This window comes from Oncorhynchus nerka, linkage group LG7 (assembly GCF_034236695.1).
Source record: "Oncorhynchus nerka isolate Pitt River linkage group LG7, Oner_Uvic_2.0, whole genome shotgun sequence".
Classification (NCBI taxonomy): Eukaryota; Metazoa; Chordata; class Actinopteri; order Salmoniformes; family Salmonidae; genus Oncorhynchus; species Oncorhynchus nerka.
The window spans coordinates 68,439,446-68,464,221 of record NC_088402.1 but is presented as its reverse complement, the minus strand read 5'-3'; the positions used below and the strand labels follow the sequence as shown (position 1 = coordinate 68,464,221).

Sequence of the window (24,776 nt, the reverse complement as noted above, 5' to 3'; positions counted from 1 at the left end):
CAATATGTTTGGAGTTTGTGCAATTTCATAGGTGGAATTTCATCCTTGTTTTATTATTTAAATGTAGGACATGAATTGCGTCATTCAAGTCAGGAGTGTGTCCTGAAGTTGATGGGTTTATTGATCCCCTCACCACTCTTTTGAAGTTATCTTCTGAGTTTCGTCACCAACACGTGACAACTGAGGGTCCTCCAAACGAGTTTGTTGGGGCGAGGGGCTGGTTTGAGATTCACACACGCACACACTGCTTTTGGATCTGTTTATCAGTAATGTACTGTAAGGGCAGTACTAGAAATAACAACCTCACTGTTTCTTTCCACAGGTTCTGTCCATACCCTCAGCAGGTCACTTTGCAGTTGCCAGAGCGGAGTCGGGTCCGTAAGCTGCAGCTGCTTGCCCACCAGTACCTGATCTCAGGCAAAATAGAGTTCCACATCGGGGACCGATTACTAGAAGCTGACTCACCTGGTCTCTCTGGGCACCTCCGCAGGCTAGGGTGAGTCAGTAGAACCAGCCAAAAGAGATGTCTGACCGACACAGACAAGGCACCAAAAGCAAGAAACTGAGCTGAAACAGGGAGGGAGTATCTGAAGTCTTCTGATAGAAAATGTGTTTTTTCTGTTGCAAAACATTTTGCAATGGGGGACCCTAATGTATATGAGTCTGGCTTAGTTGGTTGTCATGTTTCTATGGAGCATGGTGCTGTGAACAGAAAGGTTGTTGGTTCAATTTCTACCTGACACACACATTGTAATGAATATAGATGCTGAACTTCATCATCTGTTATTTCTAAGTAACTATATTACTATTATGATATATAGGCCTACATTTTCATCATATTTACTGCTTTGTTGTTACAAGAAAGGTGCACAGTAATAGAAATTGATATGCAACTTTTGCCATAGGTATGTTTCTTTATCAGACAATGAGAAAACAGGCTTCAAAGCCCGGGAGCTGAAGTCTGTTCACGTGGATGCCATTGGAACATACCTCCGTATAACCTTTCACAGAAACCATGTCAACCGCTACAACCTTTACAACCAGGTACTCCACTATGAAGTCATAAAGTCATTCCCCTTAACCTGTTTATTTGACTTACATACTACCACATTCATATCATTTTATAGTTTATTTGATTTATTTTTTCATCGACTTTTGTTTATCATTTCAGGTTGCATTGGTTGCCATTAATGTTTTGGGAGATTCTGTGGATGGCACTGCTGTTGACACAATTGTAAGTGGTCGCTCTTTAATGTGTGTGAGTGTTCTGTCATGTTTAATGTTACTGTATATTTAAGGTGCAGTACTACTGTGAAACACCAGAATGCGCTGCTGTGCTAGTATTTGTGTGAGCCTGCCAACCTAATCATGGTCGATATTTCTGAATATTGTGGACTTGCCTAGTTACATAAAGGTAAAATAATGGATAAAAGCGTCTGCTAAATGGCATATATATTTTATTGGTGTTATGTGTTTCCATAATATATATTTATGTATAGGGAAAATAGAAAAAACCCTTTTCCACTGTTTATATATTCAAACTGTGTGTCGGTGTATGTTTACAATATGCACACAGACTACAGTTTGCACACACACACAGTGTTTGCATGGTGGTCACTGTGTGTGCCTGTATTGGCATCTGTATTGGTGTGTGCACTGCTTGCCCTGACAGGCGTGGGGCAGGAATGTGGTAATCCGACTCCGAGGGCAGAGTAATCACAGAGGAGGCCTTAGCCACTGTAGTCAGATAGACCTGAGGACGGACAGCCCCTGGAAGAGAGTGGCCCAGCTCCTGGGGGGGGGTTCCCCTAGCTGCAGATATAAGATCAGCTTCCCCTCCCCAGTCCTAACCTTAACCATTCATGTGGAAAATGCAAAGCTGACCAAAGATCAGCGTCTAGGGGCAACTTTCCCCTATACCAAGTGGCCCAGCCTTACCTCTCCAACACACAGATTGGCAGATTCCACGGTACAAGCTTCACATTGTCACTCTCTAATCCCACTCTTAGGCACCTCCACCCGGCCACAGTGTTAGCTTGCCTGGTTATCTCTCAGGGAGTTTAGTTTTCTTACTGCTGCATGTATGTTGTGATTGTACAGGGAAAGCCTATAGAGTGACTTTGAAGTATGTGGAGTGAGAACTGGTCGTATCATTGACATACTACTTGTGGTAGATCACCTAACTCTTGCCTCATCAAGTATTATACAGAGTTGAGTAGTCCTCTTATCAAGTCCATGTTACTGTTCACTCTCTTGTTTACCACTAGACTATGCTCCATTCCTGTATCCATAATAATGACTCCGTTAAGGTGTTGTGTGTTTTGCTGAGCAGATGACCTGTCTGGGTCTTATGGCTGTGTGTTTTGCTGAGCAGATGACCTGTCTGGACCTTATGGCTGTGTGTTTTGCAGCCTGTCATTGAGGGAGGTTAATTGTACCTCTGTTTGTCCTCAGCCTAGCAGAGAGCAACTGATTGAGCACTACCTCAACATTAGTCAACACGAGACCGCCTTGGATGGAACATACATGGGGTAAGGGTTGAAGGCTCAAGGCACATTGTACTGTGAAGTGCTCTGTGACAATGCTGTTTAAACAAAACATTAGCCTTGAAGTTGACGTATGATTACCACTCAATTTGCCATTTCCATTTTACAGTTTTTCTCTTTAGCTTGGACTATAGTCTGTTAACAGTAGATCTGGCAAATGTAGAACCCAGGAACTGATGCATCAATTGGAATAGTTGTCAATTTGTCACTCTGAGACTCCAAGATGTCATTCACATTTTTAGAAAAACAAATCAATATCCCATAGATCAGGGGTAAGCATCTAGATTCAGCCTCGGGACGATTTTGTTCTTGGAGCCGATTGTCGGGGGGCCGGAACATAATTATAATATTTTGTTCACTTTAAATTGACCACAACTACTGTAAGCTCAAAAAGAGAGAATTTCATACCTTGAATACATTGAGATAATCTTTTTTTTATTCGTGGGAATACTTCCTAAATTAAACACATTTTTTGCTGAATTCCTCTTGTGATTTTAGTTTTTGAACAAAAACGAAAATCCTAAATATACTTACTGACTTTATTGTCCCCATGGGGATTTTTTTTTGCAGTGTCATATGTACACGTTTAAATACAAAACAAAATTGACAATACAACTTTCATAACAGTTACATACCAATAAAACTTTTATTTTTATTTTTTTAAGACTAGCCTGCTGGCCTTACTGCGTCGGTCGATATGAACATTAGCCCGAGCTATTTAGGAGGGATATCACACCTGGCACAAATGATTGTCTAGTTCTGTTTTTCCTGCTGAGGGGTGCCCTATACCTGCGCCCAGAGGGAAGTAGTTCAAAGTCCGGGTACAGGGTGGCTTGGGTCTAAAATGATTTTGTGAGGCTTGCGGTGGGCCCTGACCTTAAAGATCTCATCCAGGCCTGTCTGTTTGACTCCAACTACCTTGCTTGCTGTGGTAATAATCCTTCTCAGCATATTTCTCTGGCTGACCGTGGCATTGCCAAACCAACAAACAATACAAAAAGTTAAAATACTCTCAATGAAAGATTTGTAAAACAGAGTCCGTATAGTACAGTCTACATTAAAAGATCCCAGCTTTTTGAGAAAGTACAGTCTATGTTGGCTCTTTGTAGATCAGGTCTGTACATTTACTCAGCTGAAGCTTATTGTCCAAGAGGACACCCAGGTATTTGTATTCCTCTACAATCTCTATATTCTGACCTCTGATAGATGTGGCAGCGGTAGGTGTTGTTCACTTCCTGAAGTCTATGCACATCTCTTTGGTATATATATATATATATATATATATATATATATACAGTACCAGTCAAAAGTTTGGACACACATACTCATTAAAGGGTTTTTCTTTATTTGGACTATTTTCTACATTGTAGAATAACTATAAAATAACACATATGGAATCATGTAGTCACCAAAAAAGTAGCCACCCTTTGCCTTGATGAAAGCTTTGCACACTCTTGGCATTCTCAACAAGCTTCATGAGGAATGCTTTTCCAACAGTCTTGAAGGTGTTCTCGCATATGCTGAGCACTTGTTGGCTGCTTTTCCTTCACTCTGCGGTCCAACTCATCCCCCAAACCATCTCAATTGGGTTGAGGTTGGGTGATTTTGGATGCCAGGTCATCTGATGCAGCACTCCATCACTATCCTTCTTGGTCAAATAGCCCTTAACCTGGAGGTGTGTTGGGTCATTGTCCTGTTGAAAAACAAATGATAGTCCCACTAAGCGCAAACCAGATGATGGGATGGCGTATCGCTGCAGAATGGTGTGGTAGCCATGCTGGTTAAGTGTGCCTTGAATTCTAAATAAATCAGACGGTGCTTTGCTGGTAACACTATCACACCTCCTCCTCTATGCTTCACAGTGAGAACCACACATGCCGAGATCATCTGTTCACCTACTCTGCGTCTCACAAATACACAGTGGTTTCAACCAAAAATGGCAAATTTGGACTCATCAGACCAATGGACAGATTTCCACCGGTCTAATGTAAATATCTCATGTTTCTTGGCCCAAGCAAGTCTATTCTTCTTACTGGTGTCCTTTAGTAGTGGGCTTGAGTTTATTTTGGGATGCAAAGAAACCAATGCTAAAGGACACCAATAAGAAGAAGAGACTTGCTTGGGTCATGAAACCCGAGCAATGGACATTTAGACCGGTGGAAATTTGGTTCCAACCGCAGTTTCTTTGTGAGATGCGGTGTAGGTGAAGGAAAAACAGCCAACAAGTGCTCAGCATATGTGGGAACTCATTCAGAGAATGCCAAGAGTGTGTAAAGCAACAAAAAAAACGGCTCCCTGCCATAGATGTTAAAAATCATATTTTTTTAACAATACTGATAATACTTGGGAGTCGTGTTGTGACTCAACAAATGTAAAGAATGTGTTTAACTAATCACTCACTTTCAGATAACAATGTACCCCGATTAGGTGTTCAAAATGTTACCTGAACGTGTGAAATTAAGCTCTGGTCTCTGCATTAAAAGTGGCTCTATCCCATTGTTTTTGTTCAGTAAGTGTGAGTCCATCTCTCCTCTGGATGACCTGGCTTTTGACATGTACCAGGACCCCGAGGTAGCCCACATCATCCGCCTGCTGGATGACAAGAAGCAGGAGATGGTCCGTCAGGAGAGATACGAGTTCGCCAAAACACTCAAGCAGGCTATCTCTGACCTGCAGAAGGTACTTCTAGGGTCTTCTGTGTGAAAATTGAACAAAATACTCAATAGCCTGACCCCCCTTGGCCCTTGTGTAGATCTGAAAGATGTATTGCATAGTTAGATTCAAGTAATATGACAGAAATTCCACCTAGCCTATCAGAGGATAAGGTGGAGTGCCATATTGCCTATACAGTACCTACCTATCCATCTACATGAAGTGCTTAGGGGTAGGGGAGAAAAGTGTTGTTAGAATCACAAGCAAGAAGTTTGACATTGAAACAGTACACAGATATGCTATCTTTGCAATACAAATGGACACAAAGTATACTCCATATCACATCTTGTGAGTGAATTCAGACGCCACCCCGTAGCCAAAGAACTTCCCAATTCCAATCCACTTGTACGCCTGGCCAATTAGCATTGCATGCGCTGCTGTTGCCAAGGTGGTCAAACCGAAACTCTTCCACCATAGCCTCTTGAGGGCATAACTCACACCATCGTAGGATTTATAGAAAAGGCAATTACTTCATATTGTGCTTCCGAGTGGCGCAGCGGTCTAAGGCACTGGATGTCAATGCAAGAGGCGTCACTACAGTCCCTGGTTTGAATCCAGGCTGAATCACATCTGGCTGTGATTGGGAGTCCCATAGGGCGGCACACAATTGGCCCAGCGTTGTCCGGGTTTGGCCGGGGTAGGACGTCATTGTAAATAAGAATTTGTTCTTAACTGGCTTGCCTAGTTAAATAAAGGTTGAATATTGTCACATACTTCAAATATATCTACTACTAATTGTCTTTCACATCAGTAGCTGTGTTACCCATAGACTTATATATGTGTGTTACCTGGCACCGGACTAGCAAGCTTGCTCAGTTCTATGAAATATCCCTGTAAAATGATGCATTGGACTGGAACCTCTGGTCTCTGTCCTAAGTGGCACCCTATTCCCTATGTACTGCACTACTTCCCTATGGGCCCTGGTCATAAGTAGTGTACTATAAAGTTATTAGGGTACCATTTTGGATATTGACAATGGTAAAATATCCAGTTCGTAAATGTTCCATCCATGGAATACCATGATGCCCTGTGGGCATGGCAATGCCCCGTTGCATACTAACCACAATTTAAGGAGAATTTGCTCAACATTTATTTTATGCAGTCATGTTGAACAATAATAGATAGTTTGCCACTTCCTTCCAACATCTAGGCCTTTAGTTGTCCATTCATGGACATTAAAATATTTAATCACAAAAAAAGAATAAAACATACTGTTTCTCTTTCTCCATCCTCTCTCCTCTTTCTTCCTTCTGTCCCCCTGTGTGACTGTGGGCTAGGTAGGAGAACGTCTGGGCCGATATGACGTGGAGAAATGCTGTGCCATAGAAAAGGAGGACTATGACACAGCCAAGAAGAAGAAGGAGCAAATGGAGGAGTACAGGATGACGGTGTACCATCAACTAGAGGTCCACAACCTACTGGACATGGGCATGGTGAGTGGCTCAATGTGGCTTCTTCAGTCATTTGAATTGTTGTGACTGGAAATGTACACTATATATACAAAAGTATGTGGACACCCCATACCCGTTGCTGACAGGTGTTTAAAATTGAGCACACGGACATGCAATCTCCATAGACAAACATTTGCAGTAGAATGGCCTTACTGCTGAAGAGCTCAGTGATTTACAACGTGGCACCGTCATAGGATGCCACCTTTCCAACAAGTCAGTTTGTTATAAATAGTCTGTCCTCGGTTGCAACACGCACTGCCGAGTTCCAAACTGCCTCTTTCAAGCACAAGCTTAAGATCACCATGCGCAATGCCAAGCATCGGCTGGAGTGGTGTAATGCTCGCTGTCATTGGACTCTGGAGCAGTGGAAACGCGTTCTCTGGAGTGATGAATCACGCTTCATCATCTGGCAGTCCGACGGATGAATCTGGTTTTGACGGATGCCAGGAGAACACTACCTGTCTGAATTCCTGGTGCCAACTGTAAAGTTTCCTGGAGGAGGAATAAGGGTCTAGGGCTGTTTTTCATGGTTTGGGCTAGGCCCCTTAGTTCCAGTGAAGGGAAATCTTAATGCTACAGCATACAATGACATTCTAGACGATTCTGTGCTTCCAACTCTTGTGGAAATAGTTTGGGGAAGACCCTTTCCTGTTTCAGCATATCAATGCCCACTGTGCACAAAGTGAGGTCCATACAGAAATGGTTTGTTGAGATTGGTGTGGAATAACTTGACTGGCCTGCACAGAGCCCTGACCTCAATCCCATCGGACACTTTTGGGATAAATTGAAACACCGACTGCGAGCCAGGCCTAATCACCCAACATCAATGTCCAACCTCACTAAAGCTCTTGTGGAAGCAGGTCCCCAGCAATGTTCCAACATCTAGTGGGAAGCCTCCAGTAGAGTGGAGTCTGTTATAGCAGCAAAGGTGAGACCATCTCCATATTCATGCCCATGATTTCGGATTGAGATGTTTGACGAGCAGGTGTCCAAACACTACATGACCAAAAGTATATCTTAATGCCCTCATTTAACAATATTAATTGGGTTTTTGGATAAAACAGCATAAAAACAGTGCTGTGACAACATATCAACTGAAAACAAACATGACCTTATAATGGAAAAATACATTACAAGTTCGTTCACTATGGCAGCGGTTCCCAAACTTTTCCTTTCCGGGGACCACCAAGTCACAATCAAAGGCTATTGAGGTCCACCATTCGCAGAGTCGCATAATTTTTTTACATAAAATATCTATCTTAGCGGACAATTTTTTCTATTTTATCAGTGAATGTAACAGCTTAAAGGCCTATTATGTTTGTTATTCAATTTGCATTGTGAAAAGTAATGTAAAATTGCTTACAACTTCATTATAGGCCCAACTGTTATTATTTTTCACAAAAAAATGAAACCAGTTGAAAACCACTGCACTATGGTAATTAATGGTCTTTTTATTATTTTGTAAACAAATTAACTAGCATTTCTACAAATATTCATATTCTTTGTCACTTTAGCAGACACTTTTATCTAGAGCGTCTTACAAGAGCAATTACGGTTAACTGCCTTGCTGAAGGGCACATCGACAGATTTTTCACCTAGTCTACTCGGGGATTTGAACCAATGACCTTTTGATTACTGGCCCATTGTGCTTAAACGCTAGGCTACCTGGCTCCCCATGTATCCCATCTTCCATCTTGCATTAAATGACATTTGGTCATCTTTCAACCTTGACACCCACCAACATTGCAAAGCCAAGCAGTTTGATGAGGAAAGCCCTCCCTCTTCTCTCCTCATGTTGACTTTAGATAAAGGAGATGACGGAGTCACCATCTGAGGACTCTCCCGATGTGCCTTCCTCACGCCACCACCAAGTAGGACACAAGATGAGGGTTGTCACGGAAACGAGGAGGAGGAGAAACCAGGAACCTGTGATCACGGAGACTGTGGAACCTTTCCCCCCCAAACCTGTCAGTCCCCCCCAAACCCTGCTGCGCTCCCTCCCTCCGACACCACGCTCCTACCCAGCAGTGCCCAGGATAGATGTGAGTCCCACACTGAATCACACTATGTTGCACTATTGCATGATTCTGTTTGGATTTCAAGTCTAGCAAAGACTAACCTGCCAAGTTAAAAAGCTCTGATTGATGCCCAGTTATAGTTGAAGTTTTCTTATGCTATTCACAACTTTTTCCCTTTTCCCATGTTATACTAAACACCAAAAGGTATTGAAAAAGAGTTATTGTCACGACAAGAAACACACTGAGCCCCTCCTTATAATCTGCAGGGGTGTTTGAAACACTCAAATGTGAGATTATGACCAAGATGTTATATGGTTTACTCACCAGTGTGACTGCAGACAGGTTCAGTTTCACAATTTAATTAAAAGTGCGAAACAGTTGAGTGACTTTAGCACGAGCCAACCTGGCTGGAAGGCCCTGCTTTTGGCCTTTTACAGGACAGGAGTATTGTGCCAGTTGGCTGGCAGTTAAACTTGGATTAGATATTATACCTGGGTTCTAAAACTCATTATACATACAACGACAGCATCGTCAATGAAAGCAACATTTGTTTTAGTAGATAATCTGATGAGTCAATCTTTTCACCAGTTTGTCTAGCTCGGTCTGTTTGGTTGGTTACATAGTCTTTTTCTCTTGAATACTGAACATTTCAGTGTATCTCAACACTTGCGATATCTGGGTGTAAGAAATGTAAACCTGCTTAAATCTTCACTCATCAAGTCCAAACTCTTAACCAACCCAACAGGTAACTTTTGTTTATTTCAATCCTCAATTAGTGTTGCTGCAAGCAAAGTAATATTAGCGTCATGTGAGGTTATCTTAAAGAAGTGAATTGATCTATATAGAAACATGATCTAACCACAATAATTAAACAATAGTTTGATGCCCCATTGATCTCCCATTGAATGACTGTATGCACAGGTCACTGCCCTGCCTTATGATGAGAGACCCCTACCTGCCCTGCAGAGAAAGGGGGAGATGCCCCAGAGCCACCCTGAGGAGTCCGGTCTCCCCCCCTCTCCCCTGGCCACCATCATCCCCTGTAGCCCTGGTGTGACTGGGGAGCCTGAGCCCCTGACAGAGAGTGCCCAGAGAGAGGCCAGTTTCCCTATCGAGGTGTACGGAGACAGACTGGTGAGATAAATACACACAAGCATGTATGCACACACACATAGACAGGAAAAACCCAGACTTCACATGATGTATCTCTCATAGTCAGTCCGTCATCCTCTGGACAGTTTGACTTTCTAATCCTCTCATCCACCCTAGGTGGCTGGAGCTTATTCAAAAACGTGGTCCTACCGGGAAGATGCCCTGCTGGCTGTATACAAGAAGCTGACGGAAGTATCGGCCGGGACGCCCAAGGAGAAACTGAGGAACATGATGAGGGCAGCAGTGTTTCTGGTCAAGAAGGCCCTCAAAGATAAAGTATCATCTGTGAGTTTTAAATGACATCGCAATGTGTGTCCCAAATGGTATCGTATTCCCTATATGGTGCACTACTTTTGACCAGATCCCAATGGGACCTAGTCAAATTTATATAGTGAATAGGGTGTCATTTTGGACACAGCACTCCCTATTTAGCCTAGGAATGATAATTTACTGGTAGCTGTGATGCCAGGGGATCTTTTGGGGGTTGTGTTCTTTATTACTCAGAACAGTAGGTTAACATGTTTACCTTTTCGTGCCTTTAACCACACTTGGCCCAGATTGAAGTTACAAACAACATGTAGAACATAAAAAGAGCTAGCTACATGCCTTAGGCCACAATGACTAACCACCCTTGTTGCCTGGGGCTGATTTATGGAGGCCAACATTCAATCTAACCCACGCTTGGGAAACCTGCACTGGGGGAAGTGATATGGTACCGTTTCACAGTAGTGTGTTGTAATGAACAGAGAAGTCTATGTGCACTGAGAAGTTTGTGAACAGAGTAAATATTGATCATGCAGTATTAGAGGGTGGTTTGCACACAAAAATAGACAACTTCAGAAATATATACATTTTGGGGCTTAGCCTACATAGCAGGCAGCGGGGACATTTTTGTTAAATGTTTGTCTATTTTTGTGGTCGAACCATGCTCTTATTTGTGGACTTCCTTGTTTAGGCATTATTTAACATGGGATGATGATATTTGTGACACTTTTCTCCCTGTGTTTGATGAACAAGATAACAGGGGTTTTCCCTTAAAAGTCTATTCGATCAGCGTAATATAGAATGATTAAGTGAAAGGCATTGTTCATGTTTTGAAGGCAGTAGCGGTGTGTGGGTAAAATCACTGGGTGAGCCAAGACAGACAAAAAAGGTATACTACAACCTATGAGTTGTAATAATTGCGTTGTTTGCTCTAACCTGTTAGTTCATATGTGTTGACACTGATATTTTTGGAGGCTCCCGAGTGGCGCAGCGTTCTAAGGCTCTGCATCTCAGTGCAGACTACAAACTCTGGTTCGATCCTGGGCTGTAATCACAACCTGCCGTGATCGGGAGTCCCATAGGGAGGTGCACACTTGGCCCAGCGTCATCAATGTTAGGGAAGGGTTTGGCCTGGGTAGGACATCATTGTAAAATAAGAATTGGTTTTAACTGACTTATATATATATATATATATATATATATATACACACACACACACAGTTGAAGTCGAAAGTTTACATACACTTAGGTTGGAGTCATTTAAACTAGTTTTTCAACCACTCCACAATTTTCTTGTTAACAAACTATAGTTTTGGCAAGTCGGTTAGGACATCTACTTTGTGCATGACACAAGTAATTTTTCCAACAATTGTTTACAGACCGATTATTTCACTTATAATTCACTGTATCACAATTCCAGTGGGTCAGAAGTTTTACATACACTAAGTTGACTGCGCCTTTAAACAGCTTGGAAAATTCCAGAAAACTATGTCATGTCTTTAGAAGCTTCTGATAGGCTAATTGACATAATTTGAGTCAATTGGAGGTGTACCTGTGGATGTATTTCAAGGCCTACCTTCAAACTCAGTGCCTCTTTGCTTGACATCATGGGGAAATCAAAAGAAATCAGCCAAGACCTCAGAAATGAAATTGTAGACATCCACAAGTCTGGTTCATCCTTGGCAGCAATTTCCAAATGCCTGAAGGTACCACGTTCATCCGTACAAACAATAGTACGCAAGTATAAACACCATGGGACCACGCCGCCGTCATACTGCTCAGGAAGGAGACGCGTTCTGTGTCCTAGGGATGAACGTACTTTGGTGCGAAAAGTGCAAATCAATCCCAGAACCACAGCAAAAAACTTTGTGAAGATGCTGGAGGAAACAGGTAGAAAAGTATCTATATCCACAGTAAAACGAGTCCTATATCAACATAACCTGAAAGGCTTCTCAGCAAGGAAGAAGCCACTGCTCCAAAACCACCATGAAAAAGCCAGACTATGGTTTGCAATTGCACATGGGGACAAAGATCGTACTTTTTGGAGAAATGCCCTCTGGTCTGATGAAACAAAAATAGAACTGTTTGGCCATAATGACCATCGTTATGTTTGGAGGAAAAGGGGGAGGCTTGCAAGCCGAAGAACACCATTCCAACCGGAAAGCACGGGGGTGGCAGCATCATGTTGTGGGGGTGCTTAGCTACAGGAGGGACTGGTGCGCTTCCCAAAATAGATGACATCATGAGGTAAGAAAATGATGTGGATATATTGAAGCAACATCTCAAGACATCAGTCAGGAAGTTAAAGCTTGGTTGCAAATGGGTCTTCCAAATGGACAATGACCCCAAGCATACTTCCAAAGTTGTGGTAAAATGGCTTATGGACAACAAAGTCAAGGTATTGGAGTGTCCATCACAAAGCCCTGACCTCAACCCTATAGAAAATGTGTGGGCAGAATTTAAAAAGCGTGTGCGAACAAGGAGGCCTACAAACCTGACTCAGTTACACCAGCTTAGTCCGGAGGAATGGGCCAAAATTCACCCAACGTTTTGTGGGATGCTTGTGGAAGGCTACCTGACACGTTTGACCCAAGTTAAACAATTTAAAGGCAATGCTACCAAATACTAATTGAGTGTATGTAAACTTCTGACCCACTGGGAATGTGATGAAAGAAATAAAAGCTGAAAGAAATCATTCTCTCTACTATTATTCTGACATTTCACATTCTTAAAATGAAATTGTGATCCTTACTGACCTAAGACAGGGAATTTTACTAGGATTAAATGTCAGAAATTGTGAAAAACTGAGTTTAAATATATTTGGCTAAGGTTTATGTAAACTTCCGACTTCAAGTGTGTGTATATATATATATGGGCCTAAAGGCAGAGACAATAAGAAGACACAGTGGCAGAATAAATTCAACCACACCTTTTTGTTTCATCACAAAACCGGAGAGCAACATCTGTCCTGTGAGGTCCTCAAAACGTATTACATGTAACAAACTATTACATGACCTACTACAGCATGGTCAAGCAAGTTAATGATTTCATCATTTTCGGGCTACTAAACAACTATTGATTTAGAAACACAGAGAGTTGCCTCAAGTCTCAAAGAAAACCGGTGCTGCCTCCACTATTCCAGCACCCTTTCAACTTCAACATTTCAACATCATCTAATCACCTATGCTAGTCCAATACAGTGACAACTAAAAACATTTAAAAAATCATTTAGTTTTCTGTTATAATTTCCACCCGGCACAGCCAGAAGAGGACTGGCCACCCCTCATAGCCTGGTTCCTCTCTAGGTTTCTTCCTAGGTTTTGGCCTTTCTAGGTAGTTTTTCCTAGCCACCGTGCTTCTACACCTGCATTGCTTGCTGTTTGGGGTTTTAGGCTGGGTTTCTGTACAGCACTTTGAGATATCAGCTGATGTAAGAAGGGCTATATAAATACATTTGATTTGAATTTGATTTAGTCTAATCAACGTCAGCTAAATATGATGTGGCTGTCCATTGTACTGATATCTGTGTTTGTGTGCAAGTCAAAAAAACATGTTGACTCGCCCTACTTGTAGTGAAATGCCATCCTCTTTCATGTTGCCTAAACGGTCTATGACTCTGTCATGATACAGTACACACTTTTAGTTTTTGTTGTCCTAGGCTACCTGGCTAAAATTCCATTCCAGCTAGTTAACAGTAGCATACTACATCTAGCTACATGTTGAACTTGCATCCTTTCAGGCCAGGGGCACAATGTCTGAATTTATAGTTGGATCAGAATCGGCGTTATAATCAATGGCCAGTACGGAAAATTAAGTAAAACCACAAGTCCAAATCATTATTTCCGTCCCTGGCTAATTTAGGAAAGTGCCAATGCTCGCTGGCTTCTCTTGTATTCAATGCTACGGGCGGCAACAATATCATATTATTTTTGACCAGACCGCGTCAGATAGATGAGCTTCAGAGACAGAGGGTCGCTGTTTCGCTCGCTCTGAATACTTTCTCTGCGAATTGAAGGAAAATTATGAAGCACAGAGACGAAAGATCCATTATTTCATGTCTTTTTTTCTTTTTTTGGGTGCTAGAGGTCTCTCCTTAAACAAATATTAGAGAGGATTGGTGACTATGCTGGCCTTGTAAGTTGCAACCACTTTCCCTGACTTGTCCTGCAATGAGAAAGATGGTCCTGAGGCATTGGGTCCACTGGATTTCCAACCCCCAAAACTTCCAATCTCAGGGAGGACACTCAGCTGCTGAGTTGACTAATGTTATACAAACAAAAATAAAACTAGAGTAAGTAACTATGTTTAATAGGACATTACAGAATGTTGTAATGAGATTACTTTTTTGTTACTTCTAATGTGTGTTGTTGATGGTCCTGTCCTGTAGGTGTTCCAGGCATCTCTGAAGCTGCTGCGGCTGCTGCTGACCCAGCTGATCCCAGGCCAGGCCCTGGGCAGAGCCGAGGTGGTCCACTGTGTGGAGCAGACCTGGCCCAACCTACTCTCCAGGACCGGGGACTCGGCCACCAGACTTCGGGCCATGGCCACAGCTTTCATCCAGGTGGGCAGAGTTAGATCAGGGATGGGAAACTTTGATGGGGGTGGGGGACACAGAAAAATCTGAACTCCTCATGAGGGGCCACAGTTGCTCGCGGGTCTGTGTACCCACATACATTGTTTAGCAAAACAGTTTAGCGGCCCCCCTCTTGACAATGAAGATACATTTAAGTTTTACAGTAAATTGCATGCAATACTACACAGGAATACTTGCAGTTTTTAAAATTATATCTGAGTGAGACTAACTAAATCAATGGGGGCCCCCCGGACAGTAATTCGACCATGATAACAAGTTTAGATAGCAATCTAAGAAATGCAATCTAAAAAATGTTAGCTGACATGGGGTAAATGACTGACTATCAGTGACTAACACACAAATAGAAACACTGCTGATGCACAACAACATTTTACTGTACTAACTCGCAACAGTAAGTAGAGACCCCGGAGGGGGTGATTGATCCGAGGGCATTCAAAAGGGGAGCTGCGGGCTGCATTGAAGACTTCAGCCAGGTGGGTTGATGCTCTATGGATGCACTTATCGTGCTCTGGCCAAATTCCCAACCTGGTCCCCTTCATTTGCAGACCTGATTTCTTGCTAGGCCTATATTGCTGTTCTATTACGTTCCTAACCTACACTGTGATAGCAGGCCATTGTGTGGCAGGCGTTTGGCCACAAAATGTCTGCCACCGATCACCCAGGTGGGGAACTACATGTTGTGGATGAGATTAATTAGAGAATATTGCTTTACAATACATCACCATTCCATTACAAACGTCTCATTGACTGCATGCCATCGAGGCCCACGCCCGATCTAGAACGTTTAGACATTTAGTTAACATTTACTGTAGATCTGTTTGGATGAAGAGCTGGAGGTGTTGCAGCTGATTTCAAACTCTCCAACAAGCCCCGTGTTGTACTAGAAATGTTGGGGCCCTACAGAGAATCAGAGGGACTGTGTGTGTGTGTGCGCGCGCAAAACATTATTGGCCTCTGTCTATATAAACAACAATGGACACACAAAGGAAACTTTACATTTTTAGTAGTACCATAAAAATACACATAGCATGAAAGGGTCTTCTGGTCCATTCTAGGAGCAATAATACGTCCTTATCCATTATGCATTCATCTCACTTTCCCAGAACATTATTGTGAGCAAAACATTGGTAGGGTACTGTAGGTTAGCATGCAATGACCTTTAAAGGCCCTTTACACATTATAGAACTTTAGCACAATGTTGCTTTAAAGGCTCTTGACTATGCACCTTTTAAAGATATTATCGAATAGAGAACAAGCTTGTATTGTAGCTTTTCATGAATGTGCTTTGCCAACGTAAAAATCATGCTTATGATTTAAGCATATGCACTTTAGATGGTGCCCAAATGTATGGTGTTCCTACATATCTGGATCGACGATAAGGTGTCTTTTTTAAAAGTATATTGATGAGTTAGGTTATTTTAATTAATTCCAGTACTTTTCTTTGGTGCAATTGTTGTGCTTAAGGTCTGCATTCTAGAAAATGTTAAATGTATCAATATCATGTTTGTGTAGAGATTTTTTGTTGTTGATGTTTTTCAGCATGAAACGTGATTTGAAGGTTCATCCTGAACCTTTTTATATTCACTTATGTCATCTCCAAGGACTGAGCACACATTCTGGGGTTTATTAAATCTTTAAATTCCTGGTCGTAGCTCCCTCTCCAGCATTACTGCTTCTCCACTACTACCTCCTGGTTTCAAAATGTCTGCCTTGCCTCTTCCTCTCGCTCCTGTACAGGATATGGCCCTGTTTAAAGAGGTTCAGGCCCTGCAGTTGGTCCCTGGGGAGCTGGTGAAGCCCATTAAATCCAACATCCCCACACGGCAGGCCCTGAGCAGGGCTGAACTACTGGAGAAGCTGCTGGGAGAACTGGGTACAGACAACTCAGGCTTCACTCTGGACAACGTCATGAAGGTAAACACTTAAGACAACCATGATTTTTGTTACTGTCACTCCTGGAGGGTTGCAGTGTGTGCAACCCTTTTTTAAGAACAGTGGATGTCCACTCCCCATTCATATTTGTTTATTTATTGTATAATTCAGAATTACATGGAGAGACAGAATAGAACGTTTCAGGGCGGGTTTTGAACCCATGTGTGGTCTAGAGTCAGCAACCCTACCACTGCACCAGACTCTGGCACGTTTTTGCAGGCTTTTGAGCATTGTCACCCTAGTGCCACTAGCTGTCACACGTTTCTGGGCTCAGGCATAGATGGGAAGAAGAATCTGTAGTTCCACTATCCGGGCTCTTGAGAAGCAGTGAATGAAGACGCCCCAGAAGTCAATCAACACACTAGAGTAAAAATAGACCTTAGGCCTCCATTTATCTTTACTGTTGTCCATTTCTATGCAGTTCTATACCATAAGTTGATCAGTGGAATTGAAGGATGAGAGAGGATGGCCAAATAGATGATGTCCGTGTTTTGAATCAGTCATCCTAATTCACTCAACTCAAATAGGCGTTAGTCAACTCTGGTCAGCTGGGGGCATGCTGTCATTGGTGAATGCCACAGCACACCCCAGCTCTCTCTCAGGACAGAATATAATATTTTAGCTATGATGTACAATATAGCATTCACATAAGGCTCAGAAGCATACACACATATGCATAAATGTGTTCCACAAAATAAACCACCAAATAAATAAACAATAAATAAATAACAAGCATATTGTGGCATACATTGCTTGAAATGCAAAAAGCAGTACTCAATGAACATAGGGAATAGTTTATTTTTTTTCCATATAGACCAGGGCTCTCCAATCCTGTTTTTGGAGAGCTACTGTCCTGTAGATTTTCACTCCCAACCCTAATCTTGTGGACCTGGTTCTAATAATTAGCTCGTTGATAAGCTAAATCAGGTTAGTTGGAACTGGGGTTGGAGCGAAAACCTACAGGAGGGTAGCTCTCCAGGAAAATGGTTGAAGAGCCATGATCTAGACAAATGTTAATGAGAACATGTTCATTATCTTCTTTCTTGCATGCATCAAAGGTTAATGTATCACATTTTATTTTCCCTCTCTCTTTTTTCATATTTAGAGAAGTATAGCTATGTTTGGTAGGAATCCAGGAGCCAGGTTTTCTGAGTGAGTAGGCCTCATTCCCTTCGTTCCACCTCAGTGCAGGGATGTACAGTACTTGATGCATTGCTTAGAGCGCAATAACAGGCCTGGGAAGAAGACAGACCTGGCTGCTAGGATGGTCAACATTGTCCCACGCAATTGTCTGTGTGGCAAAGTTCAGCAGGTAATCTGGTCTTTGAGATTTCTCTCCACTATCGAGATTGTGCAGTTGGGTCAGCGGCATGCCACCTCGTTTCCTGGGGAAAGCGATTAGCAAAGTCCCGGGGGTGCCCACTTTGATGTATTCATTCTCTCTCTCTCTCTTCTATCTTCTCTCTCTCAACAGTGACCTAGTATCTATGTGTCAACTATCCAAGTGTTGACAAAGTGGGCAGTGTGATTGTCTGTCCTCTAGTTGACGTCAGACTTCTTTTGGCCGGCCTCTGCTTCACCGCTGGCTTTATGGTAGGCGGGAGCAAATTGTTAAATTCTGCCCCGGAGTCCCTCAAGTTGAAGAGCCCCTGACGGTACTCTCCTCGGTGGTGTTTGTTTGTGTGCTTGCAGACAGCTAGCACATGCACCAACTCCTTTATGTCAGCTCCTTTCAATGTTTGCTGAAAACTTTTGGGGTAAGCGTTGCATTCGGAGGCATTAGTGGGAGGGCATGTAATGCTTGCTCGCTGCTTAAGACTGGAATTGGTTTCAGTTAAACTGTTGGTGTTCATTGACAGCCACTTCAGGAGTCTTGGTGCACCACTTGGCCTAAAAACACATAATATGTAAACCCTGTGGGTTCAGTCAGTGAGGTGTTGTATGAAAATTGGTGTCTCGGTCATAAACGTGAATTCCCAGACCCAGTTTTGTCAACACACCTGTTTGCTATTGTGAGATGATGGCTTCATGTCCATCCTCAGGCCTGTGTCGTCTCACTGAACAAAGGGGGGTTATGCAACTGAGCCGTACTGCTTGAGTTTCACACCTTCCTCCTCGGGCTCCCTCTTACAGTGGACAGACTGATGGGCACAGCAGGGCAGCTTGGGACTACTATAGGGTCTATAACACGTAGGAACACACCTGAAGAGGTCTGGATTGTGCACCCGTTGTTGTGTCTGGCTCAAATATATTTGTTTTAAGATAGTAGCCTATAGCATAACTTCCTAGTGTAATGCTTGCCACATTGACCAGATTGGTACGAACCCTGAATTTGATGGTAATTGAGCCTACCATTTCCCCATTCTCTTTAGTGAGTATAATGAGCCTGCACCTAGGCAGGGTTCTCCAAAGAATGTAAGAGATTAGTATCAAATAAGGCAATTCTTTGCTCTAGATTGCATGAAATGGCAGTTACAGGTGTTAAAAAAACACAAAAATCTCTGAGGCCTCCCTCTTGGTAGTAGTCAGTAGCACCACCTTGTTATAAAATCCTTGGGAGAACCCTGCTAGGTTGCTCTTTGCTCAGTGCAGGGTCAGCCGGGTTATTTCCCCCTGGTCCAAGGACTGATACATTTCTCCCTTTCCCCTCCGGTTACCAGGGAGATAGGCCGGAGCAAAGAGGTGATTGAATTTCCTGTAATTAAAATGAGAAGCAGAGAGAGACAACAGAATAATGGCTGCCTGTCCACAGCCCATTGACAGAGTATAGGTGCCCTTTGTACACAGTTTACCTTTTGAGGTAAATGCTCTCTCCGAATGTTCTCTAGCCAATATGCTATGACGGCTATTGAGCTATCATTCTCACCAGACTATCGTAATATAATGACTGTTGGTTTAAAAAAGCATTGATTTGTATCATGTTTCAATGAAATGTAGAATTTCTGCATATCAATCACATATGCAGGCTTTTTCATTCAGTCAAAAATAACTAATTTATACATCTGAGTGGTGCAAGCATGCTTGCTTCTTTTTGGACATGCAACCTCCTTTTGTATTTCATCCTCTGTACAGGTACGTCATGCTAAACTCAGTATGTTGTAGCTTTTTTAGCCTGCTACTGTATCCTCTTTGTTTTTGCTTAATTTCTGTTAAGGCTCTTATAGGCGGTTTCCCAGACTACAAATGAAGCCTTGTTCTGGACTAAAAAACACTTTCAATGGAGATTCTCCATTAAGCAGGAGTTTTTTTGTCCAGGATTAGACTTAATCTGTTTCTGGTAAACCAGTATTTTTGTTTCCGTTTCAGCTTTCTAAAAGCTCTTGTTCTCTCTTGTTCATCACTTCTGTGCCTCTGTGTCAGTTCTGTATAGGTGCGCTGCAGCACAGTGCGTCAGAGGTGAGAGAGACGGTCGTGCTCATCATCCTGGCTATGTACCGCCTGCACAAGACCGCCATCCTCAGCTACCTCCCGGCCAACGATGCCGCCACTTGCAAGAACGTCCTCTATAAAAACATATTTGACGGCTTCGCCAGGATTGATGGGCGGCCGGTGGAGTCACAGGCAAGGCTCGGCCCATCTGTGTGTTTGAATGAGTCATGACTTAACATTGGACACGCTGTGATTCTGAACAAGTTCTCAGTTGTTTTGGATGGGTGACAAGCTGCTTCTTTTCTGTCACTTGTGTTCTCTCACCCCATTAGTCCCATTAAGTAATGACTGTGCTACTGTTAAGTAATGTTCCACTGCTAAAATTCTGGCCGTGTCTCCTTGGGTAAGTTAAGGACACATCGTCATCACTGCAGTAGAGTCTGTCTGGAAGGCTTCCAGACATGACTGGGTTGTTAGAGAAGCATGGGCAAACTCAGAGGGAGAGGAGAAAAGGAATGAGTTTGTGAGAGACTTATACAGTACCATGGCATTAAGTGTGTCACTATACTTCTTTAATTTAGTTTCAGACGTCAAAGAAGGGAGGAGTACAGCAGGAGGGGGAGAAGGAGAAAGAGGAGATCCGTAGTCTTCGGGAGCAGCTGGCTGCCTTGAATGAGATCAGTGTAGGTGGAGCTGTCATCACTGCACTATTACCTAATTTCCTTCAACAGGCCAGCGTGTCTGTGTCACTCCTCCTTGTTGTGCACTCATTCCACTGTACTGTATGTCCACAGTATAGACCACTGAAGTAAATAGAACACACACGTAATAGTCTCTATGGAATTGATTATTTCCAAAAGACACTTAATCATATGTACCATTGTTATGGATATAAGCACGGGTATATTGTTTTACAACACTTTTTAGACTGTATGTACTGTATCTCTGCAAGATGTTGATTTGCGGTTTTGTTTTTTTAATTTTAGAAGGCCAATTCCAAAGTGGAAAACGAGAAGGGAAATACCAAAGAACAGAAGAAAGAGGCTGTTAAAGTTGTAAAAACAGGTCGGTATGAACCCTATCCTCAACCACTGTTCACACGTATACTGACTTTGTTAAACCCACCTGAAATACCACAAAAGGTTTTGGTTTTGTTTTTACAGTGGAATGCTGGTTGCACCACTTTGAAGCATTATTTTAGGAAATACAATACACTGTCCCTCTAGTTTGTAGTGACAGGTGAAAAATACCTGTTGCTTTCCAGGTGTCAAAACTGCACCCCAAAGCAACCCGGAAGATGCAGGAGATAACCAGTCTTCAGTTGTCAACAACTTGGACAAGTGAGTGTTGATGCCCAGCAAAATCAGAAAGGAATCTCAGAAGCTGACTGAAATGCTGTAAAATTGTCTAACGCATAGAAGAGTGGAAAACACCTAATTGTCAACATGGAATGCCTTTCAATTGTATTTTCCAGCCTGTATTTATTCATAATGTGTTTCAGTCTGTGTATTCTTAATGTTATAGCGTATGTATATTCTGAATTGGTTTCAGCCTGTGTATATTCTCAATGTGTTTCGGTCAGTGTGTATATTCTCAATGTGTTTCAGCCTCTGTATATTCTGCAGTGAAAAAGATGAGTCCTTCACTGAAGATGGATTGGACCTGCACTATTGGAAGCACTGTCCTATGTTGCATTGCTGTGACCAATGTAGACAGGTACCCAAAGGCCAGTAGGGCCACTTCAAGTAACTCCTATCAAAAAAATTACAAAATGACCCATTGCGGAAGGACCATAGGATGGGGAACCAGCAGGAGCTTTGGGTGGAGTAAGGATATGACCGTGTAGTGCGTAGACACATTAAAGTGTAGTTTTGTGTGTCCTTGTGTTGGAGACCAGTGTGTTTTTGTGACTGATGTTGTCTCTCTCAGGTGGTTGAGATAGCCAGCCTCACAGAGCACCTGTTGGGGGAGTGTGAGAACAGGGCCAGGTTCAGTCAGTGCCCTCGCTGCTCAGAGGCCGTGTCCATTGACGAGCTCACCCACCACACCCAGAGCCCTGCCTGCAACCGTAAGACTCAACGTTCCTCTAGCACTAGCGAACTGCTAACTTTGCTAACTTCTTACCCTGCTAACTATGCTAACCTTGCCAAATGCTTGATCCCTTCTTTTAGTCTTTGTAAGCAAGTATATTCTTACAAGAATCCAACACAGCCAAGGATATTGAGTCTTTTGTGCTTGTTACTATAAACACTCATCTACTCTTTCATTCATGTCTGTTGGGTTGTCGAGTAAGCTCATTAAAACAGCACTTGTGTAAATGACTGATAGAAAGGAAACATCACTGAGAGGTAACATCACTGCATGGAGTATATACATTGGTGCTCAACCAAAATGTGGCCAATTAGTTGAATTTATAGCTTGAATAGAGCTGAATAAAATGTATAGACAACATCCTTTCGGTTTGCGAGGGAATGGGAACAGTTGTTTTAAAACGATACCATGGCAGTGTTATTATTAGGGCTAGCACGGTAAATGTATAACCGTGTAACCAATGATTATGGATAATGATCATGGATAAAATAATCGTCGGAACTGTTCTAATACTTTCATTGTAATGTATTTTTAAGCAGAGGTCCGTGTGGTGTAATGACTGAATGGTCAGACAGCTACCAACAATGACACGAAGCTGCCATGTGAGGAGTCATAGGTTGCTTGTTTTAGCTAAACCAACCTGTCTATACATTTTGTCCGCTTTGTAAAGATTCAAAAACTATACTAAAAGCCACCATCTCTGCTGAAATGAACTACCAAATGTAATTCTTGGTGAGTATGGAAATGTATAGACTGGTTGGTTGTTTAGCAACAAAACTGACGCGTATGTGCAACTATGGGGCAAAACAGACTGGGTTGGCTTAGATTGTTGACAACATGTAAACTATATTTAGTGTCTGATTATTGAAAACAAATACATTTGCACAATGAGCACTTGTTGTCTCTCAAATACATTGTTACAGTTGTTGGTTAGCTAGCAAGCACATTTGAGCCATATTAGCATAAACATGACATCAGTCAAAACACCTCAAAACAAGACATGGTATCAATAACAAGATACAATGAGCTGAAAAGAGCCATCTATGATTCCCCACATGGTAGCTTCTTGTCATTGTTGCTAGCTATCTGGCCATCCAGAATCACAACAACACACAGACTTCTGCCTCATTGAAGCGTGTGCATTGTTTTCGTGACATTGGCAGCTAACCCATCTATAAGTGAATGTAAATCCGAGGCAAAGCAAACATTGCAAACTGCAAACAAAGATTTGTATAACTAACCCAAGACCACAGCCTGTCTTTTCCAATGGGAACAAATGAGTCATAGTGGGCAGAAGAAGCAAGGAGGTGGGCAGAGCCAAGCACAAGCTAGAGAGAATAATCCCAACAGGGTGGAACCTAACAGGGTGAACATTTGGAGCCTAAATTAGCCATAGCTCTGTGGGTTAAGGTTAGAATAATGGTAAACACTTGAAGATTGTGGCAATGTAGGAGTGAGACAGACTAACATAATGAAACATGGAAAAATAGATAAAACCAAGTGTTTATATTTATTTAGCTTTGGACCATTGCTTTCCCACCAAACAAATGATGACACTTCATGAACATGATGTCAATGTGGGAAGGGGCTGTTTTCTTAAAGGACTATTACTGCAAACTAATGGGGTGGAAAGTGATATCAGGGACACACAATGTTAAATACAATAATAATAAATACAATCATGAAAAAAAGTTATTAAGTAATGAAGAAAGATATTAAATGTTATTATTTTATGGCTTCTATTTCTTGTTGAAGTTGATGAATAACACCCAAGGACATGGCAAAAATGCCACTGAAAAAAAAGTTTAAAATCATGTGACCTTTTATATTTAAAGCCTTTTGCAATCCACAATTTAACCCTACAAAATTATAATTCCTGGGGACAGAAAAGACACCGCATTGTAGGAACGACATAGCTAACTAATTCAGAACATCAACACATCACAAGCAGATGCAGAAAGGAAATAATTTTGGGCAATTTCACTTTTGATGTGATTTGATTGGTGTGATGCCAAATCCAAACTGGCCTCTCTTGGGGGGGTGTTTTGGTGCGCAAGGACCACCCACAGTTGCGCTCAGCTCAACACTGATTGGGTAATTATTTTATACTTTTTTATGCTCACTGGGAACAATCAATCAAATGCTACGGCGGGAACATGTCATACTCTTTTTGTTCAGACAGCATTAGATACATGAGGGGCGCAGATTCCCTCGCTCTGAAGATTTCTCCGGTGAGATAGGTGCTGTCAATTGCGAATTGAAGAGAAATGATAACACAGATTAAATAGTTTTATACTAAATTATTGGTCCATTTTTTGGGGGGGAAGCCTGGCTTCTCTTGGCATTCATGAATACATGCCACTGGTGGGCATTTTGGGGTTCTGTGCAGGGTTGTGCTACTCATGTTTCTTTGTTTTCAGCTCCTGGCTCAGTCAAAGGCTCCAACCACTGTCCTTTGTGTCACAACAACTTCATGTCTGGAGAAGAGGTGAGATTCTGTTGCACTCCCACAGATTATATAATAAAGGACCGCAAATACTGGCCGTGGTCCTTTTCACTGTAGCCAGTCACTGTCAGACTTGGGCCACCGATGCATTTTTTGGGGATGACTAAGTTCAAACAGTAAAAAAAATAATATATATATATA

The 24,776-nt window shown here is 42.3% G+C and overlaps 1 protein-coding gene across 3 annotated transcripts in view; it reads left to right on the top strand.

Annotated features, from left to right (window-relative positions):
• Nucleotides 1-24,776, top strand: part of cep104 (centrosomal protein 104) — a 41,005-nt gene that overhangs the window by 1,097 nt on the left and 15,132 nt on the right. The window contains exons 3-20 of one of the 3 annotated variants that reach the window (XM_029664713.2): nt 323-496; nt 906-1,044; nt 1,172-1,234; nt 2,455-2,531; nt 5,057-5,225; nt 6,536-6,691; nt 8,515-8,751; nt 9,649-9,861; nt 9,997-10,164; nt 14,531-14,704; nt 16,475-16,651; nt 20,030-20,230; nt 20,620-20,721; nt 21,025-21,103; nt 21,303-21,378; nt 21,646-21,754; nt 21,968-22,106; nt 24,550-24,617. In XM_029664713.2, coding sequence (XP_029520573.2) covers nt 323-496; nt 906-1,044; nt 1,172-1,234; nt 2,455-2,531; nt 5,057-5,225; nt 6,536-6,691; nt 8,515-8,751; nt 9,649-9,861; nt 9,997-10,164; nt 14,531-14,704; nt 16,475-16,651; nt 20,030-20,230; nt 20,620-20,721; nt 21,025-21,103; nt 21,303-21,378; nt 21,646-21,754; nt 21,968-22,106; nt 24,550-24,617 — 2,521 coding nt within the window. The remainder of the gene's footprint in view (nt 1-322; nt 497-905; nt 1,045-1,171; nt 1,235-2,454; nt 2,532-5,056; nt 5,226-6,535; nt 6,692-8,514; nt 8,752-9,648; nt 9,862-9,996; nt 10,165-14,530; nt 14,705-16,474; nt 16,652-20,029; nt 20,231-20,619; nt 20,722-21,024; nt 21,104-21,302; nt 21,379-21,645; nt 21,755-21,967; nt 22,107-24,549; nt 24,618-24,776) is intronic. The other 2 variants (XM_029664714.2, XR_010464398.1) reach the window with 2 other exon arrangements.